Source organism: Haemaphysalis longicornis, unplaced genomic scaffold (assembly GCF_048455015.1).
Source record: "Haemaphysalis longicornis isolate Haplotype H1 unplaced genomic scaffold, Haemaphysalis longicornis Haplotype H1 scaffold_1, whole genome shotgun sequence".
Classification (NCBI taxonomy): domain Eukaryota; kingdom Metazoa; phylum Arthropoda; class Arachnida; order Ixodida; family Ixodidae; genus Haemaphysalis; species Haemaphysalis longicornis.
In genome coordinates this window covers 338,432,041-338,448,732 of record NW_027526203.1, presented here as the reverse complement: position 1 = coordinate 338,448,732, position 16,692 = coordinate 338,432,041, and the positions used below count along the sequence as shown (strand labels likewise).

Below are 16,692 nucleotides of genomic sequence, written 5' to 3'. Positions count from 1 at the left end.
CAATGCCAATGGCTAGCCTGCGACCTCTGGCGTTTAATTCCCATAACTCCACGAATGGGGGGGCCACGTCGAAATCTCCCTGTATTAACTGAAATCCTACTTGGTTTGGCCATGCGGATAGTGGTTTCCAATTGGTTCCGGAGTCTTTCTTGGCCTTTGGCGGGCTGAATACGTTAAGCACAAATGCACTCGTTTGGTTGTGTCTGACCGGTAAAAGCCCAAGCAGGACTTGCGGTAGTGACGGTGCTTGTGGAGCGAGTGTTCGATGACGGGGATTTGATTGGCTATGAACTTGGTTACCGTTGGATGTCGATCCCCGTCGTTCAGGCTCCAGTAGGCCGGATAAAACGGGAGAGCTGGCGTAAAGTTGGTTGCCTGCTTCGCTGTGATGTCGGGGAAGTGTGTTTATGAAGCTAGGAATTTTGTCAGGGATCATTTTTTTGTTAATAGCCTTTACGATTCCAATGCCATATTCGAAGGTATTCAGGTTAACTGCGAGCGTTCTTCTTAGTTTTGCCGCCTCTATGAAGCTGTTGCCGTGCGGTGTTAAGAGAAGTATACGGTGCCGCGTTATCAGTAAGCGGTGGGGTATCTGAAAACTTGTCCAGTTCGCGGATTGGCACATGCGTGCATGCGTGTCCGCCAGTAGTGATGTTTATTCGGGCCGGGGACTGTCAGATTGATGGCTACCTTGAATGCTCCCGTAAACGGCCTGCAGGTCAGCTGTTGGACCAGATTTCCACGATTCTGTACCAGGAGGTGCTCGTTTTGGAAGGGTTCTTCCTGCTCTTGGTGCGTCAGTACATTGAACTCCGCCTGCTTTTGTCGCAATTCACCAATGGATGTTGTTTGCTGCGGCAGCGCTTTCACATACTTTTGGTGCATGGCGTTTACTTCGGCACGCTGATACTCTACTGTAACATCGATATTCCGTTCCATCTGACATCGAAGTACGTGGAGTGCATCTGCCATTGTTTGTGGTGTTGTAGCTTGAGTGTGGGTTGTTGTAGACGGTGTTGGTGTCGTTCTGGTCTTTCTGGTGTTGGCCAGCGCGGGATGCTTGCGGATGGAATGGGGTGTATCCGTTTGTGTGAGAGGTTGTTTTTTTCTTCTTTTTTTTGATTGCGGAAGTTTGATATTTAGCATAAAAAAAACTAAATGTACAGACATATTCCGGATTTCCGAAGGAATCGGAGCAGGGGGCCATGATGTGAACTTTGTATCCACGCCATGAAATCTGGTGCACGTCCGGGGCGCAGGCTGAAGGAGGCGATGCGCCAAAGGCGTAGGCTCCGCAGAGCGTGGCAGCTCCACACGAAGTGTCCTGCTGTAGCCTGTTCAATAGGAGCGGGGCAGATGGCGCATGCCGAGTCAAACGGGGCATGGTACTGAGGTGGCCAGCTTTTCGTCACAGCCGGCGTGAGGGCGACCCCCCAGGCCGAAGGTTGTTGTTGCGCTTATGCTGGGCCGTTAGTGGAGGCCTACAGGATGCTGTATAAGGGCGAACAGCTCCGCGCAGCTCACATTTAGCCCCGGTTCCTGGTCCCGGTTGGCAGTTCCCTCTGCTACCAGGTGTTATCCCATCCTCTGGACTGGCCCCGGCTCCTCGACCACTCCCGGCTCCTGCTGCGGTGGCGATGATGTGTTACATTGTCCCCAAAGCCCCGCCTTCCCTGTTTCTGCTGCGGGTGCTGTTCGATCGTGGTGACTGTGCCATCGGTTCTGGCCCCACATTGGTGTGCACTCGGGGCAGACTGTGTTGCTCAAGCTCGGGAGGCGTCACCACTCGTTGAGCCCAACTCTGGGTCTCGCTGCGCTGTTGATGGCCTCGCCCGCCATGTTGTTGCTGGGTCATCTCATTTGCTCCAATCTCTCACTTAATATTCGATCCCCTGTAGTTTGTAGAGTTTATCTTTAAGAGAAAACGAGCGGTCGGGGCCGCTGTCGAGAGCTACGTCTCCCTGAGGACATGTGCCTCAGTTCTGAACCGAATGTCACTCGCTGCTGTTTACTTCTTCCCTGGGCAAAAATAAATGAATAAATAACCATTTCAACTTGAGGGCCACAGAAGCGCACAAGCGCACATGGCCGCTTGTGAGCTTGTTACTTGTGTAAAACCTTGTTCTGAAATAGCTTGAATTTTTTTCATTTTTCTTGTATGCATGATCAAAAAAAGAAAAGAGAGAGACGGCGATGGATGGTATCCTGCAATATACACTTCAAGAGGCCTTGTGCCTCTAGGTATGTATGCTTAACATCCGTATGCAATGAAATACTTTGGAATTCGATATCTCAGCAGATGTTATCCTGAGGTGGTATAAATTAATCCGGAGCCCTCTACTACGGCGCTCCTCTTAGCCCATGTGTACCTTCTGCGCCTTAAAGCCCTAATTCTTTTTAAATCAATACATAATTGCTAGGGCCCATGATGCTGTGTCGGCAGTGTTCAGAGGCCCGCTGTGGAATAGAATAACATGAGTCCGGGAAATTCAAACTAAAGCATTATAAACGTAGATAAACTATAGAACTAACTCCCAAAATAGAATTTAGTACACATCACGCAGGCTAACTGATGTGTGTATAAATGTCCAAAAGTAGGATTAACCGATATCGTAAACAGAAAGAAACTAGAAAACCACGCCAAAGCGGGATTTAATTCATATTATGAAGGTTGGTGAACTAACGGGAAGGAGTACTCTTAGTTGAGTTGCTGCTGTTCCTATAACATTTGGAGGAAAACAAGGCGAACTGATTTCTGAAAAGGTTTCTGCAAGGAGAGCTGCAAAACACAAAGCCCGTGCTCCCACGGTCTACGACTTATTTGACACACCCTTGAAATTGGAAAAATTGTTCCGGGTGACTTCGTCTTTAGACGGCCACTTACAGAATGTGCCATCTACATCTTTCCACCAGTTTTACGTTCTCAGGGTGGTTGCAACCTAAACATCTTTAACGATATACAAAGGTATATAGTTGTACCGTTTTGTTCCCTCCAACAAGTTGTAAAGCTTTATATTACTAGTAAGCAATGGAGTAAGGAATGAAGGCTATAAAAGTGCGAGATAACTAGAATGCACCTTTTATATAAATAATCCATAACTCCCCCCTCGCTCCCCTCTGCAAGAACAAAAAAAAAAAATCCTGCCCAAAGACGCTTTTTTAGCTAACGAAAGGCTTTCCTTCTCTTGTTGTGTCGGCGAAAGTTCACTAGGCTGACCTTGGACCCATCGTAACGTGCACGAACACGGAAATGCCCCGGTGGCTCCGTAAATGCCGGCGGGGAAATACCTGCTATACCTTGATACAGTTCGCTTGCCAGAATCGCCGTAGATATGAGGGCTCACGGGTTGTTTTTAGGCCTCGCCGTATTTCTAGGTACTCACGACAGCATTCATGGTCGCTAATTTTGTCGATTTCCAGATAACAAATAGGATGAGGAAGTTAAGAGGCAACTTATCCTTAGAAAGCAGAATGAGTTATTCATCGCACCGCGCTATGGTCTACAGCTCCATCATGCTGAACCCGAATACCTGCAGCCCAGCAGTTGTGGTTGAACTTTCGAGGCGCTGAAAGATATAACCTATTAAATAGCAGGTATGCTCAGTCGGTAGCTGAAATCTGGCAACCACGAGAGCAGGGGCTAAAGTTGACGGCTGTCTCGTGTGGTCACGCTCATCTGGGGTGTACATGTAGCCCAATCTACATAGCTGCGCAGCCGAGGTGGCACCTCGTTCAATAATTATTCCTGTCTGTGGTCCCTTGGTTTCAGTGACTGTTACGACCAGATGCTAACATGAACAGACTGCGCGAGTCGTTTTTACGTGCTCAAATGCTCTCCTCCGTTTCACAAAACCGTTATATATGAGTCACTGAGAGTTTAACATATTTGCAACTATTCTGCGAGCATGCTTTCGGCCGATAACTGAAGGCGACAAATAATCGGCTGTCAGTCGCATCCTTTTCAGTAATCTGGCGCTATGCAACTCTGGAAGTGTTATACGGGTATTCGGTGGACTACAAGCTTTGGTGTGAGGGACACTGACATCCCGCTGCTCCGTACCGTAAGAAGAAATCCTAAGGAGGAACAGAACCATGGCCCATTTAGCGCTATACATCCTGGACAGTAACAAACTCTTGATGTAAGCAGATAAATTCGCCCAGTAATTCCCCAAACATATAAAAAAATATTTCGCCTGAAAGAATTCATAGACAGTCACCGAGACGTTTTGAAATTTAAAGGAGGACAAAACATTAAACCACCTCACGGAAAACCTAGAGTGGCCTTGGGGAAGTATGATGGTCTCACGCCTTCACGCTGCCGTTTGCGTATGATTAGCAGTTTAGCTCATCAGCCGAGCATGAGCTAAACACGGATTTCTTGCCGGAGCAGCGTTACGATGCGGTTTCGGCTTTTGCCAGCTCTATATATGCGCTCATACACCTTGCGTCTACATTCAGATGCGCCGCGGTTTTCTAAAAAAAGCGTCGCAAATGTTAAAATATTTCCGTTCTGCCGGAGTGCTGTTAGTAATTTTATTGACTTGTTCTTAGTACGGAATGGTACTATTGTCTCAACGTTTTGCGATATAACGTTTAGGGGGTGGTTTCTACGTGGCCTGAATCCACTGTGGTCGCGTAGCGCGTTCTGCTGCTCAATGCACGAAATCGCATTTTTGGAAATCAGGCCGTTGGTACTTTCCTGATGGGGAAAAACGAGGGCTCACGTATACGCGGCGTTCAGGACGCGGGATAAAGCTGCAGTATGTTATGACCGAGTTCCCTTCCCAACGGGGGCTTTAGAGACCAGTGCAGGTTCAGTGTATGCGAATTTCAAGCCTCCATAGACCAAGAAAATATTTAGATCTCGTGAGACCTGGTAAATGTGTGGCTAAAAAATGAACGCCTGTATATTTGTTAAACCAGGTGGGCCAAAAAGTATACCTTAGGTGTTGATGTCTTTACTCGTTGATTTTTTTTCAGGCTGCATTAAAGGTAAGTAGTCGTAAGAGACATGCGACGATTGATATAACGATGGTCACGCGGTTGTTATAGAGCTGACGCGGCAGCAATATCCCGAATGGGCCAGTGCCGGTAAGAGCATACTAGATTTGTCCCCTAATGAGCTACTGGCAGGCAAAAACAATGGCCCTATTCACCGCACACGTTGATCGAGTAGTCAAGAAGTAGACGCAGCTGCTATGCCCCAGCTATGTCCCCACTCCAACTGTGTGTCAGCACGAACGTGCACGTTCTCGATTTGCCCCGCTATGCGGGAATTGCAGGCAAAGCCTTCGCCTCATTCTGCGTGTTGCCAGGCGTAAGTCCTTCGAACAGTGCCCGATACGACAATCCGTACGACAATAAACAGACCACACTTCAGACGCACTCCCGAAAAAAATGAAGTCAGGAACATCACCCCAGGGAAACACGCTACTAATGCGTGCACTCGCTCCCGTCAGGCTTTTATAACGTCAATGGCTCCACAAACAATCCCACACCGACCTCACCACTTTTAACGGGCTGTTAAGGTGTTGTCGAGGACGGTTCGCGAATGTGGGCGGAGATTGTTGGGGGTTCCCTGTTCGCCTCGCTGGTGCACCTAATGTGCCTCCTGCCTTGTGGAATAATGGTACGGAACTCAGCCCACGGGAGATCCACGTTCTGCAACACCTTCCGCGCAGCAAGATTTTCTTTCTGCATTATTATGGGTCTCGGGGTTATTTTTATGCGGACAGCCGCAAAAACAATTAGGGGCGTTAAAGAAGACGGCTTGGCGGGCGGAAAAAACGGAAACACGCAAAAAAAAATGCCGCATATCTGCTTCTTTCGTCGCAAATATCTACGAAACATAAGTCTTTTTGTCGACAATTGCCAAGTAAATGCCTCCCTTCACTTTCCCGCTCACCTCTCATGCTGTTCCTCTCCCGTCGCGCTTCTCCCAAAACGCTGGAGGTATGCTCAAGCCAATTTAAATTTACCGCGTTCCACTGCTCCAGGCAGGTTGCCTCGATGCCAACGCAGCCGTACGGCGGAGGCGAGCGTGAATTGAGTTGCCCTAATACAACGTTTATAGAATCACGTTGCCCTTCCCCACGTGCGTCCAAAGCGGAATGTGGAACCTATCTAGTGGGACCTTTCGCTGCTGTTTGCGTTTGATTTCTTAAATGCCGCCAGGAGCTATAGTAGCGCTGGCAACAGCAGGCGGCGATTTTCTGCAATTGATGTCGTATTTCATGTTCTATTGCAAAAACCAAGCATCCATGAATTTTTTTAATAAAGGAACACTGCGAATATCACGTATGTATTGAATTTCCTCCATGTATTTGCGTAATGTCTTGTTCTTGTTCAACAATATTGACAAGTATGAAAATTGAGACCGGACTTAGACGTTTAGATTTGGCTGTGGGTATAAAAGACTATTGCACAGCTTCTGTTTCACTTTGGCCGGGTGGCTGAATCGACTCACAGACAGACATACAGAAAGACCAAAATTTCTGGGCTTAAGTTGTTTACGTAAAATTCAATGGGGCCCTTAAAGCACTCAACGAGGTATCAAGAAAGAACGTTTCTACGGTAACACTAAGGGAAGTGACTTGCTTTTCAAGACCTAACTGATCTCGAAGCTTGAGGTTAAGGACCTACATGAGCAAATACTAGCCACAGGGTGAAGCTCATGTCTGCTGTGTAAAAGAAGCGGGAGCTGGACTTTGTATAGGAATGACATGATATCTATTCAGCCCGAAATACGGAGAAAGTACACTACGTGAATCACTTGGCTTCAACGCTGGGGAACGTGCTAACTGACCTGCTGTGGAGATTAGCAAAAATCTGTTAGATTCTTGATGGACAAGAAAAGCGGGGAAAGAGCGGTTATAGGGCGTCACAACAATACTTAGCTTCAGAGAGCAAATGGAAAAGAACTATGAGTCGGAGTAGAAAAAAAAAATAAACAGTAGTCGAATCGCTTACGCTGGCGCATAAAGCTACGTACTAATACATATTAGAGGGAAATCTGGCGCTGCAATCGCGGGCCTTCGTGGGCGCCGTCATTGCAGCTAGCGACGTTCCTCGCCTACTTGGCTTGGCTAGCCACAAGGTTTCGCTTTAGTCTCGAAACCAAAAACAACAAAAAAGGGTGACATTTTTTTTGTTCATCTTGCATGGAGCTTCTAAATATACCCTAACTGATATATATATATATATATATATATATATATATTGATATATTAGAGCTGTACTTTTATAATAGCAAAACAAATTTGATTAATCTACTACAGTGATATTGTTGCTTTTGTGCAGCCAGAGGCAACTTTTCAGCCTGCTCATGAGCCACGGAACGGTCGGCTGAAGTGCGTCTCACCCAGACAGTGGCCTCAGATTTCCCTCTAGTATACATTAGTATGAAACTCTATGCGCCTACGAGATGCCACTTGCCATCACCTCGATTCAAAAGGAAGCCTTTAGCCATCAACATCATCAGCCGCGAGGAGCGTAGACGATAGAGCCATAGAGAATATGATAGAGCCATCAGAGGCGCCACGATTCACGCGGGGCACCGAGACGGCGCCCTGCGTGCCCATTCCGAGCCAAACCTAAGGCATTTTCGGGGGCATCCTTCATGTTTATCAAACATGATCGGGTGGTGGGTGTAGGATTTAGGCTGCTGCCTTTTCAAAAGCAAAACATTTGTGAGATTATTTGTTTTGGTAGATGTTTTTTATGCATGAATAGGCGAGGATAATTGGTTCGCTATTACCGGTGCCAGATTTGGTCCAACTGGTGAGTGCTTTCGCAGTTATTTCGCGTGGGCTGTGTGACAAAGTTGTGACGGCATGCGGTGCCGGCTTCGTGACAAGTCATGCGTGCGATTAACCCGTGCATGCATAATTCTAAAGAAACGTACTCTAAGAAGTCCCCGTAGGTTGTTTCTACCACAGCGCCCCAGAGTGACCAATTGGAGTGACCGAGTGTGCAAATTCGGCGAATGACGAAGCCCAACATGGGATTTGGCCTAAAAAGTGCACGTGCGCCGGGACAACACTCAAGGCGTGAATGGAGTTTTGCATTGATTGTGCAGTGTCCCAGTGCGGATGCCCTTTTTCACTCAAATTTTATTTTTTTTAGAAAAACCTTACAGGCTCGATTTGGGGCATTGGGTAAGGAGTGGTATACCAAGAAGAGGAACGTGAAGGCATGTAGCCAATACATTGGAAAGATAAATATAAACAAGATTAACAGAACATCATTATACATTTTAATTAAAAAGTAACGGTAAAAATTCACGAAGAATCAAATTAAATTCGTGTCTAGTGCTCCGAATTTGCGCACTAGGCCCCTTTGATTGATCTGGAGCGCTGCGGTGAAGTCGCACTACAGGGACTTCTAATAGTGTAGGGGACGGATGGCTAACATTTTATCGCAGATTTAGACGAAATGAAGAGCTTGTTTACTATTTTGCCGCAATGTTCAGCTTTGCGCCGTTGTGTTGCTTGTGAAGAACTATTACATACCACATTGACGAGGAATAAGCGCCTGTCCGTTGAATAGAAGGCAAATATCTTATACCAGAAAAAGGCCATGCTCAATTATGATCACGTAAATAAAATATTTTGGGTTACAAAGTAACAGGGTTCACTTTCCGCTCACTTCTTTCACTGACAGGTCACCAGGTGTGACAGATGCCTGCAGTGGTCCCATGTAGACGTTGTTTTCTGTTGCCCTACCCAACTATTCTGGTGACATTCTTTTCTTTGCGCTTTTAGGGAGTACTCTTTGAAACCGCGGGCAACTGAATAACTAGTCTTTTACAAGTTGTACGAGCACTTTTGCTGTGCAGTTTGTAACTTCGTACACAGCTGAGTCCACAATGCGCTAGCCTGTCTCTCCATGTTTCTGCAGCGGAAGATGGTCAGATGGTTTGAGCGTGGCGACGGCGCATGAAAACTGCCATCGGCGCCCATCCTCGTCGACAGCGCCCGCTATACGAGAAATCAAAACGTAATCCGCAACGAAGGAGTGGGCGAGCCGCAGAAAGTTGACCGGAGGGGAAGAAAGAGGAGGAAATCTCGGTCATGGCCGCAACACTTCGAGAGAGCCCGAAGTTCCGGCTGCCTCACGATCGGTGCAACTTCGAGAGCGCAGCTATGTGTAGCCTCCTGAAGGAGGCGAGCGTTGTCTCTCAAGCGGCGTTGCGCGCACGCTACCCGCAATTGAGGATGTACCTTGTAATGCATCGCCACCGCCATGATTTTCACAACTCCGACATCTGTCGGCTCTTGTCACTGCACGGAGCATGGGCATTCCGATGCAGTTGCAGAGCAAGAACACACTTTGCTGAGCTGGCGGAATACAAAAAAAAAAAAAAATATTAGCCGCAGCTACACGAACGGTTGGGTCGGTTTGACAATTTTTTATTTGCGTTTTTAGTTGTTTTTTCGTGGCTTTTTAATTTTTTGACTTGGCCGTTCGGTGTCGCGGTGTGCAAAATATTCTTTATTTCGTTTGTTCATTTTCATTATTTGTTTAAGTGTAACATTTTTTCATAGTTTGGTTTTTAAAAAATCCTCCTTCAACAATTACTGACTTCAACAATGGACCTTTTCCATGAGAACCATCTGCGCATGCGCGGCGGGCCGCGCGCAGTGCTTGTTGGGAAGGGCGACGGCCGCCATATGTATTGGTGGCCCTGAGGAACCCCTGAGTGCCTTGAGTCCCTGCGCTCTGCGTTGGCTCAGCCTAGGCCGACGCCTGCGAAAAGCATTTGCAATGCCGCTGCGGTGCTGTGCTGTAGGCTGCAGTAATGTCAGTAGCAAATTTTCAACCGTCCGGTTCTTCAGATTCCGCTCAGCTGCATTTCACGTCGCTAAAAGAGCGAAGTGGGTCGTGGCGATGCGTCGCGTGAACGAAGACGGGTCACCTTGGGCGCCGACTGGAAACTCACGCGTCTGCAGCGAACATTTCCTCACAGGTAAAGCAACTGCCTTGTCTTTTTTGTTTCGTTTAGTGACGGCATAAATCGAGCGTCAGTACGAAGTGCAAAAAGCGGCGAGGCCGGTCAGCCGTGCCTCCTTCGCAGAGGGGCTAGCGTAATGTTCACACCTGGCGTGCGTCTGGCACAGAGGTCACGATTACTGTTTCGCGTCTCGTCAGCTTCCGCTCCTGTCTTTTGATTGCCGTGAACGATACCATCTATTATTATCATTAGGAAAACGGGTGGCTGGCGCTATCATTAATGCACGCTTTGGGGGAATGAGTGGTGGGTGATATGCGATCGCAGCCTCGGCATATTTATTTTACTTGTCGCTGGCAGCGCGCAGTTTGAAATCTCACAGCCGTTATTTCTTTTTTTTTCTCAGGTGAGCCTTCGTGTTTTCCAGCCCACCCGGACTACGTGCCGTCAATATTCAAGCCCAAGAAAGCGAGCCATGCCTCGGCTGTTTCCCGTTTTCAGAGATCCCAGAAGAGACAAAGTAAGTTTGCGTTTACACTGGATTATACTTACGTCTGTCGTTTCTCATTCGAGAGGTATGAACGCAGCTGTTTGTTCACTATGTACCAAATAAATACTGGAACAAGTAGCATTTGTGGACAAATTAAATATTTTTTTAGAGAGGACCAAGATCATTACACATTTTACGCTGTCACTAAATTTTCTCATGTTTTGTGGCAAATACTGCTTTTGACTTTTTCTAACACATCCCCGTTGACACACGTTTGTGTGTTCACGCAGGCTCAGAAGCAGCTGCCCGCCACAACTGCCAAGGATCGAGCCAGTCAACTGGGGACCCTGACACTACACGGCCTCTGCATGGACGACAGGCTGATTTGACTAGACCATCAACAGATGGTGCAGCGGAGAATGCTCATTTTTCGCCGTCAACTCCTCTTTCGGGGAACCTGTCCCCAACCGGAGAAAGTGTAGCGCAGACACCGTTGAGCAGTGGACCACCGGCTGAAGGTCATGTGGAGGTGACTTCGCCTTCGGGTGAAGAAAGCATGTTAGAGAAAGGTTGCCAAGTAGATGATTTTGCGTTGCAACGCATTCTTGTGGAAGCCCTTCTCTCGGCTGAAAGGGAAAAATCAGCAAAACTAGAATCTCAACTCAGTGACGCCCGAGAGAATGCAAAGCAGTGGCAAAATTGTTACTATGGGATTAAGGCTTCCCAGCTGTCTGTGCGCAACATGAAGACAACAAAGGATATGCTATATTACACGGGCTTGCCATCTCTGGCAGTGTTTGAGCACATTTTGCACTTCGTGTCTAGCAGAAATTCACCCCTTAGAGAAAATACTGACAAGAAGTCGCACAGCCTTGAGGAGCAGTTTTTTATGGTTTTGGTGCGATTGCACCCGGGCATGGGAACCAAGGAGATCTGTCGAAACTTTTCTGTTTCTATGGCAGTCTTTAGCCGCATGTTTGCGCAGTGGATTCTTGTGCTGCAGCGAGAACTCACTACCATGACGAGCTTTCCCACACTGGAAGAAGTGCAGTAGTACATTCCTTGGCATTTCCGGCGCTTCCCAAATGCGCGTATAATCCTTGACACAACGGAAGTTCGCATTCAGAAGCCTTCCAGTCTTGTCGCACAGAGACACACATTTTCCCATTACAAATACGCCAATACAATGAAGTGTTTGGTCGGTGCGACACCAGATTGCTATGTAAGTTTTGTGTCGGCAATGTACGGTGGGAGCACTAGTGACAGGGCCATTGTACATCAGTCTGCTGTACTTGACCTCCTTGAGCTAGGTGGTGGCGTCATGGTGGACAAAGGATTTAAAGTAGACGACCTGTTGCCGCAAGGAGTTGCCATTCATATTCCCCCCTTCAGGGTTCCAGGTGAAGCTCAGATGAGTGCACGTGATGTTGAAGCGACGCAAAATGTTGCAAGTGCAAGAGTGCACATCGAGAGGGTTATTCGCAGAATAAAGGAGTTCCACATCTTTGACAAGCCGTACCCGATTAATATGTTGGATCTAGCAGATGCTGTCTTTACGACATGTGCTTTACTGAGCAACTTCAGAGGGCCATGATAAACAATGAAAGGGAGCAAGCGTCTGAAGATTGTGAATAGCAACCTATGCAGAAAACATGGTCAAGTGATGGATGTATGCTTTATTTAACATGCAAATGAGCTATTGTGCAACTTGACAAGTGGTTACTTGAGCTTCCTCAGGGTCAGCTTTAGTGCCTCGTCGTGATGGTCAATGATATTGAAGCCTTCTTTGTAGCGCTTGAAGGAAGCGTAGCCGGCACCAGTGGTATGCAGAAAGCCGAGACGTTTGACGCGCCGTGTGATCAGCTCTGGAATGATGGCAGCTTTGTAGAAGTATACCAGGAATTTCAAGATACCCCTCCACAGCTCTTCATCAAAGTAAATCCGTTCCACGGATATAGCGTTTTGCAAGTCGCTGCAGTTGGTGAATATGACGAAGTCGCACCATGGCTTCTTCGTGACAGCAAGCTGGCCTTGAGCCTGGTAGAAGTATGCGTGGTCACGCTTCAAAGTTATTGAACCATTAACAAACTGCGCACAAAAGTTCCTGTCTTGAAAAGCAATGCTAACTGCTATTCCTGCTTTCGTAGCTGGGCACTTGACCTCGAGAAGGCCAAGTTCATTGCCATCCCTTACTACTCTGCCAGGCGATGCTGCAACACAAATGTAAACCTCATGGACATGTAGTCCAGTTTCAGCGACTTCAATGTTCTTTTCGTACAGCCTCATTAAGGTGATGTAGCTATCTACAGCTGCCACTTCATTTTTGAGGCCGTACATCCGGGGGTTATCGGTCTTGAGCGGTTTTTTGCGGGATATAGAATATCCTTCACAAGCCCATCAGGCTTGTGGCAGTGTAACGCTCTTCGAAAATTTGAGGCTGTGAGACGGCCGACCCTTGTGCCACTCTGGATTGGCACTCTGACCAACAGTGCGCTCGCATACCTCAAACCTTTTGGCGGCAGTTAACGGCACTCCCCTTCAAAATACTCGTCACACAACTACAAACACTTCTTTGAGTGCAGGTCTTCCGTGTCAGCGACACAGCTCGCATTTTGCAGTGGCGCAGGTCTTCCTTCTCGGTAGCGGTTCCAGAGGAGATCCGGGGCGTCACGAGCCATCTTGTCGGCAAAGTCTGCCAGGTCTTGTCCATGTGGTTGGGGTCCATGCACCAGTTTTCTCTTTTTTTTTTGCTGGCACAGCCTTGTTGACGACGTGTTTCCGGAATGGGATTTCTTGCAGTGGTGTTGTTGGCAAACGATTCTGACCTGGAAAAAAAAAAACAGGTTTTGTATAAGTGCTACTCCACCATTGCTAATCATGTTTCCAAGTGAGTTGCGTGTGATAATGCTGGCTTATATCAAGTGCTTTTGAAATAAATGTGCATTCATTCCTCCTTGGCGTTCCTCCCTTGCGACTGGACGGGTCCATCGCAATACACTATACCACAGTGAAAAAAGTACTGCATGCTGCAGCACGTCATTAGGTTTTAAACTGAAAAATGTTTGAAGCTGTACGTCTGTAGATGGAAACGTGTTTTTTTTTTGCATTTGGTGCTGCTTTAGTCAGTACAGAAAAATATGAAAACCGAACGTGAGGCTCAATGCGAAACAGAGTTTTGTGTCGGCAGAGTGAATAAAAAACCTTGTTAATGTTGTTTTCGGCATAACCGTTTATCATTTCCAAATTTTGGAGTACGTATTACATTCCGTTGACTCCACCTAAAGCTTTCACCAGTTGCAAGTTGTTTACTGGTCAGTGTCGTCCTTACTTGCCCACAGATTCAGTGTGTAATGTATGGTGATATGCACATTCACATATTATGCACGTACAAATGTTCTCACCTTGTGTTGGGGCCAACCATCGGGCTGGCACCTGGGTGCAAGACGGTGTCTGGATGCTGCGTATTGCCATCAACAATGCAGCAATGTGTTGACACCTTTGGTCCAGCCTGCGATTGGACATTTAAAAGATGTGAAAAAGTGGTGCAGTATGAAGCTTATGCAACGCGTTCGCGGTGTTTTGCAACCCCGAAAGATTAGATACTTCAATAAAAAGCATTGGTAAACCATTAATTCCAATCCATTATTTTACTGAACTGGAATATTTGTATCAGTACATCTGTATATCTGGTATATCTAACATGAAAAACAACAGCCATCAAATGAAAAAAAATGGTAATGTAAAATGCAGAAGTGACCCAGTCCCTTCAAGCAGCTTACAAAACTCAAGTAATCCTACTTCCGCTGGCCGAGAAAATAAAACGCGAACGAAGACGCAGCTGAAGTATTTAAATCAGTATATCTGCCGGCAATCGCACTCATTAGGATGCGTGCGACGAGACGCCAACTAGCTCTTTACCTAAACTGTTTTGTTACTACCGTTAAACGCAAACATTTCCTCAGCGTGAAACCCCTGACGCAACTAACGCTGAAATACGTTACACATGAAAAGCGGTTTTGTTTTCCGTACGCGTAATAAAAGGATGTACTCACCCCGCGACGCAGTCGCAATGTGCTTGGACAACCTTCGCTGAGCCAGCCACATCTTGAAGCGCGGCTAGCTGTCGGTAGTGGCCGGGCTTCATCGAGCAGAGGCATATGCTCCTCACTGCAACAAACTCACACCCAGGGGAATGCTTGTAGATGGAGCACACAATGCGGCGAATGTACAGCTCTTCTTTCATCGCCCAACCCTTGCCTAACTGGCGGTCACCGAAGTGGCCGTCAATCACACTGCGGCTGATCGCGGGCACAAACGACAAGTCGTCGCTCCAATTTCCTCCTGGATCATGAAACTTCGTGAAGTTCTCAATCGGCAACATGATGTAGACTGTCCCGAAATACACACTGTGTAAAAAATCAGTCCACGTTCAGTTTGCAGCTAGGAAAACGAGAGAACAGGGGGTAACACGCTGTGCTGTCGCTACGGGCGGGGGAGAACCGATAGCCATCCACGGCCGGGCTGGAGGAGCGGCGGGCGCGCAATGAAAGTGTGCGTTCGCCACTCCTCCAGACCGGCCAGCCCAGCCGTGAGCCATCAAACGTGGTTCCCGCAGTCGCCGCTAGAGGCGCCCTTTCAACCCGGAAAAGGTCCATTGTGCATTTTTCCCAATGCAGGGCGTTTTACTGTGGGGTACTCGGTAAAGAAGGCTTACGGATTAACACGATCCCTACGGCCGTGATCGAACCTGTGTCCTCGTGTACGGTAACCCAACGGCACTGGGACACTTCGGCTGACACCAAAGACGACATGGGGCGCATAGTTCTTCTATTATATTTTTAAATATTGGAATTTACAGATGTTCGGAAAGAAAGAAACGGAAAAAACAATGCGCTTTGTGTGGATTTAGAGCACATAACCTTCGGATGACCGTCCGTGCTCTGCTAGGCGCATCGGATGCCGCTGCGCCCCCCGCCAATTTTCGGTGTATTACTCCGAATGAAAGGGAACCAAGTGGGCTTGGTAAATGTGTCCTGTCTTGAGGAGCCGTAGACAGCTTCTGGGTGGATAGGACCTTTATTTTGTCCTCCGCGGTCGCCATGCATTCGAGCGTGTACGCCATGTCAGGAGCAGGCTACTGGCAATGAACCCTTATAGGCAACCTGTCGCACCAAGGGGGCCAGAACTGTGCCCCGAGCTATTCTCTATGGGTGGTCGCAGATCCCAACGTATGCGAAGTGACGCGGCGTGACTGCCGCCACGTAATAATATTTTTCTCTTTGTTTCGTGTTTCCGAACTTTACAGTGTGTCATTGCAGTGAAGAACTCCGGCAACCCTTTCCGTATATTATTTTCTGTATCGTTTTTTTTTTTCGAAATTCCTGTTTTCCCACTCAATAAGTAAGTGACGAAGTGATTCCCCTGGGCTTTCCTTGGCCTTCTTGACTGCTGGCTTTGTCTCCTATCTTTATAAGACGAGCACCCCATTCCCAATGAAATAGCCTGCACGCATAGCGAAGCCTCGGGTAGGTCCCGGGCCGCTGTGCGCTGTCAAATCTGCCATAACCGTGTGCCCAGTGGAGTCTGACATTTCATTTGATTTTTTTTTTGTAAACAGCGCAAGGCGTGGGGGAATGTAGTCATACAGGATGCGTGCGCATTACTGTTTGGAATCAATGTAGATATTTGTGGTTTAGGTGGCGTGTCCATATTTTTGCAAGGCTTGACCTGCTGTGTAATTCTGCCTTGGTTCCTAGTGCGAAGGAGTCGCCACCTGTTGATTTTTCGCCTTCTATTGTAACAAGGCCCATGTCTATGACCGCCCATGACGACCCATGTCTATGGGCCGTCATGATTGCTGGTGTCCGTGAAGACGTGCCTTTCACGTGGTGTGCGTGGCATTTGAGCCAGTATGTATACTGCTCAGATCTTTCCGGTGAAGTATTTTTCAACGTGTGTTCATGTTGTGGTGGAGCTAAAGTTATTGGTTTTTTATTGTTTCACTTAGTTTTACTTCTTTTGGGAATAATTGGGGAAGATTTTGAGGAGTGGTAGGACTAGGAGGTCTTGTCCCGGTGTTATACTTCGTAGGATAGGGACGTTATGTGAAGGCCGGTATTTTAAATGTACGCGTTGAGTGCTACTCATTGCGACTGCAATAGGAAACTTGGTGGATTTCTTGGGGGGGGGGGGGGGTGGTAGTGCGATTAATCCCTCATGGTGTTGCTTGCATAGAGTGCTGTGCGAAGTGACC

General features: G+C 47.5%; 1 protein-coding gene and 1 pseudogene across 1 annotated transcript; one reads left to right on the top strand and one right to left on the bottom strand.

Moving 5' to 3' along the window:
* The first annotated feature begins 10,735 nt into the window (after positions 1 to 10,735).
* Positions 10,736 to 13,051, top strand: LOC144170562 (uncharacterized; annotated as a pseudogene).
* A 55-nt stretch (positions 13,052 to 13,106) lies between these two features.
* On the bottom strand, positions 13,107 to 14,940 carry LOC144170571 (uncharacterized). The gene is made up of 3 exons (XM_077700450.1): positions 14,492 to 14,940; positions 13,841 to 13,947; positions 13,107 to 13,264 (listed from the first exon to the last, which is right to left on the bottom strand). Exons 1-3 carry the CDS (start codon positions 14,818 to 14,820, stop codon positions 13,107 to 13,109), a joined length of 594 nt encoding a protein of 197 aa, XP_077556576.1. The 5' UTR covers positions 14,821 to 14,940.
* Positions 14,941 to 16,692: the final 1,752 nt, after the last annotated feature.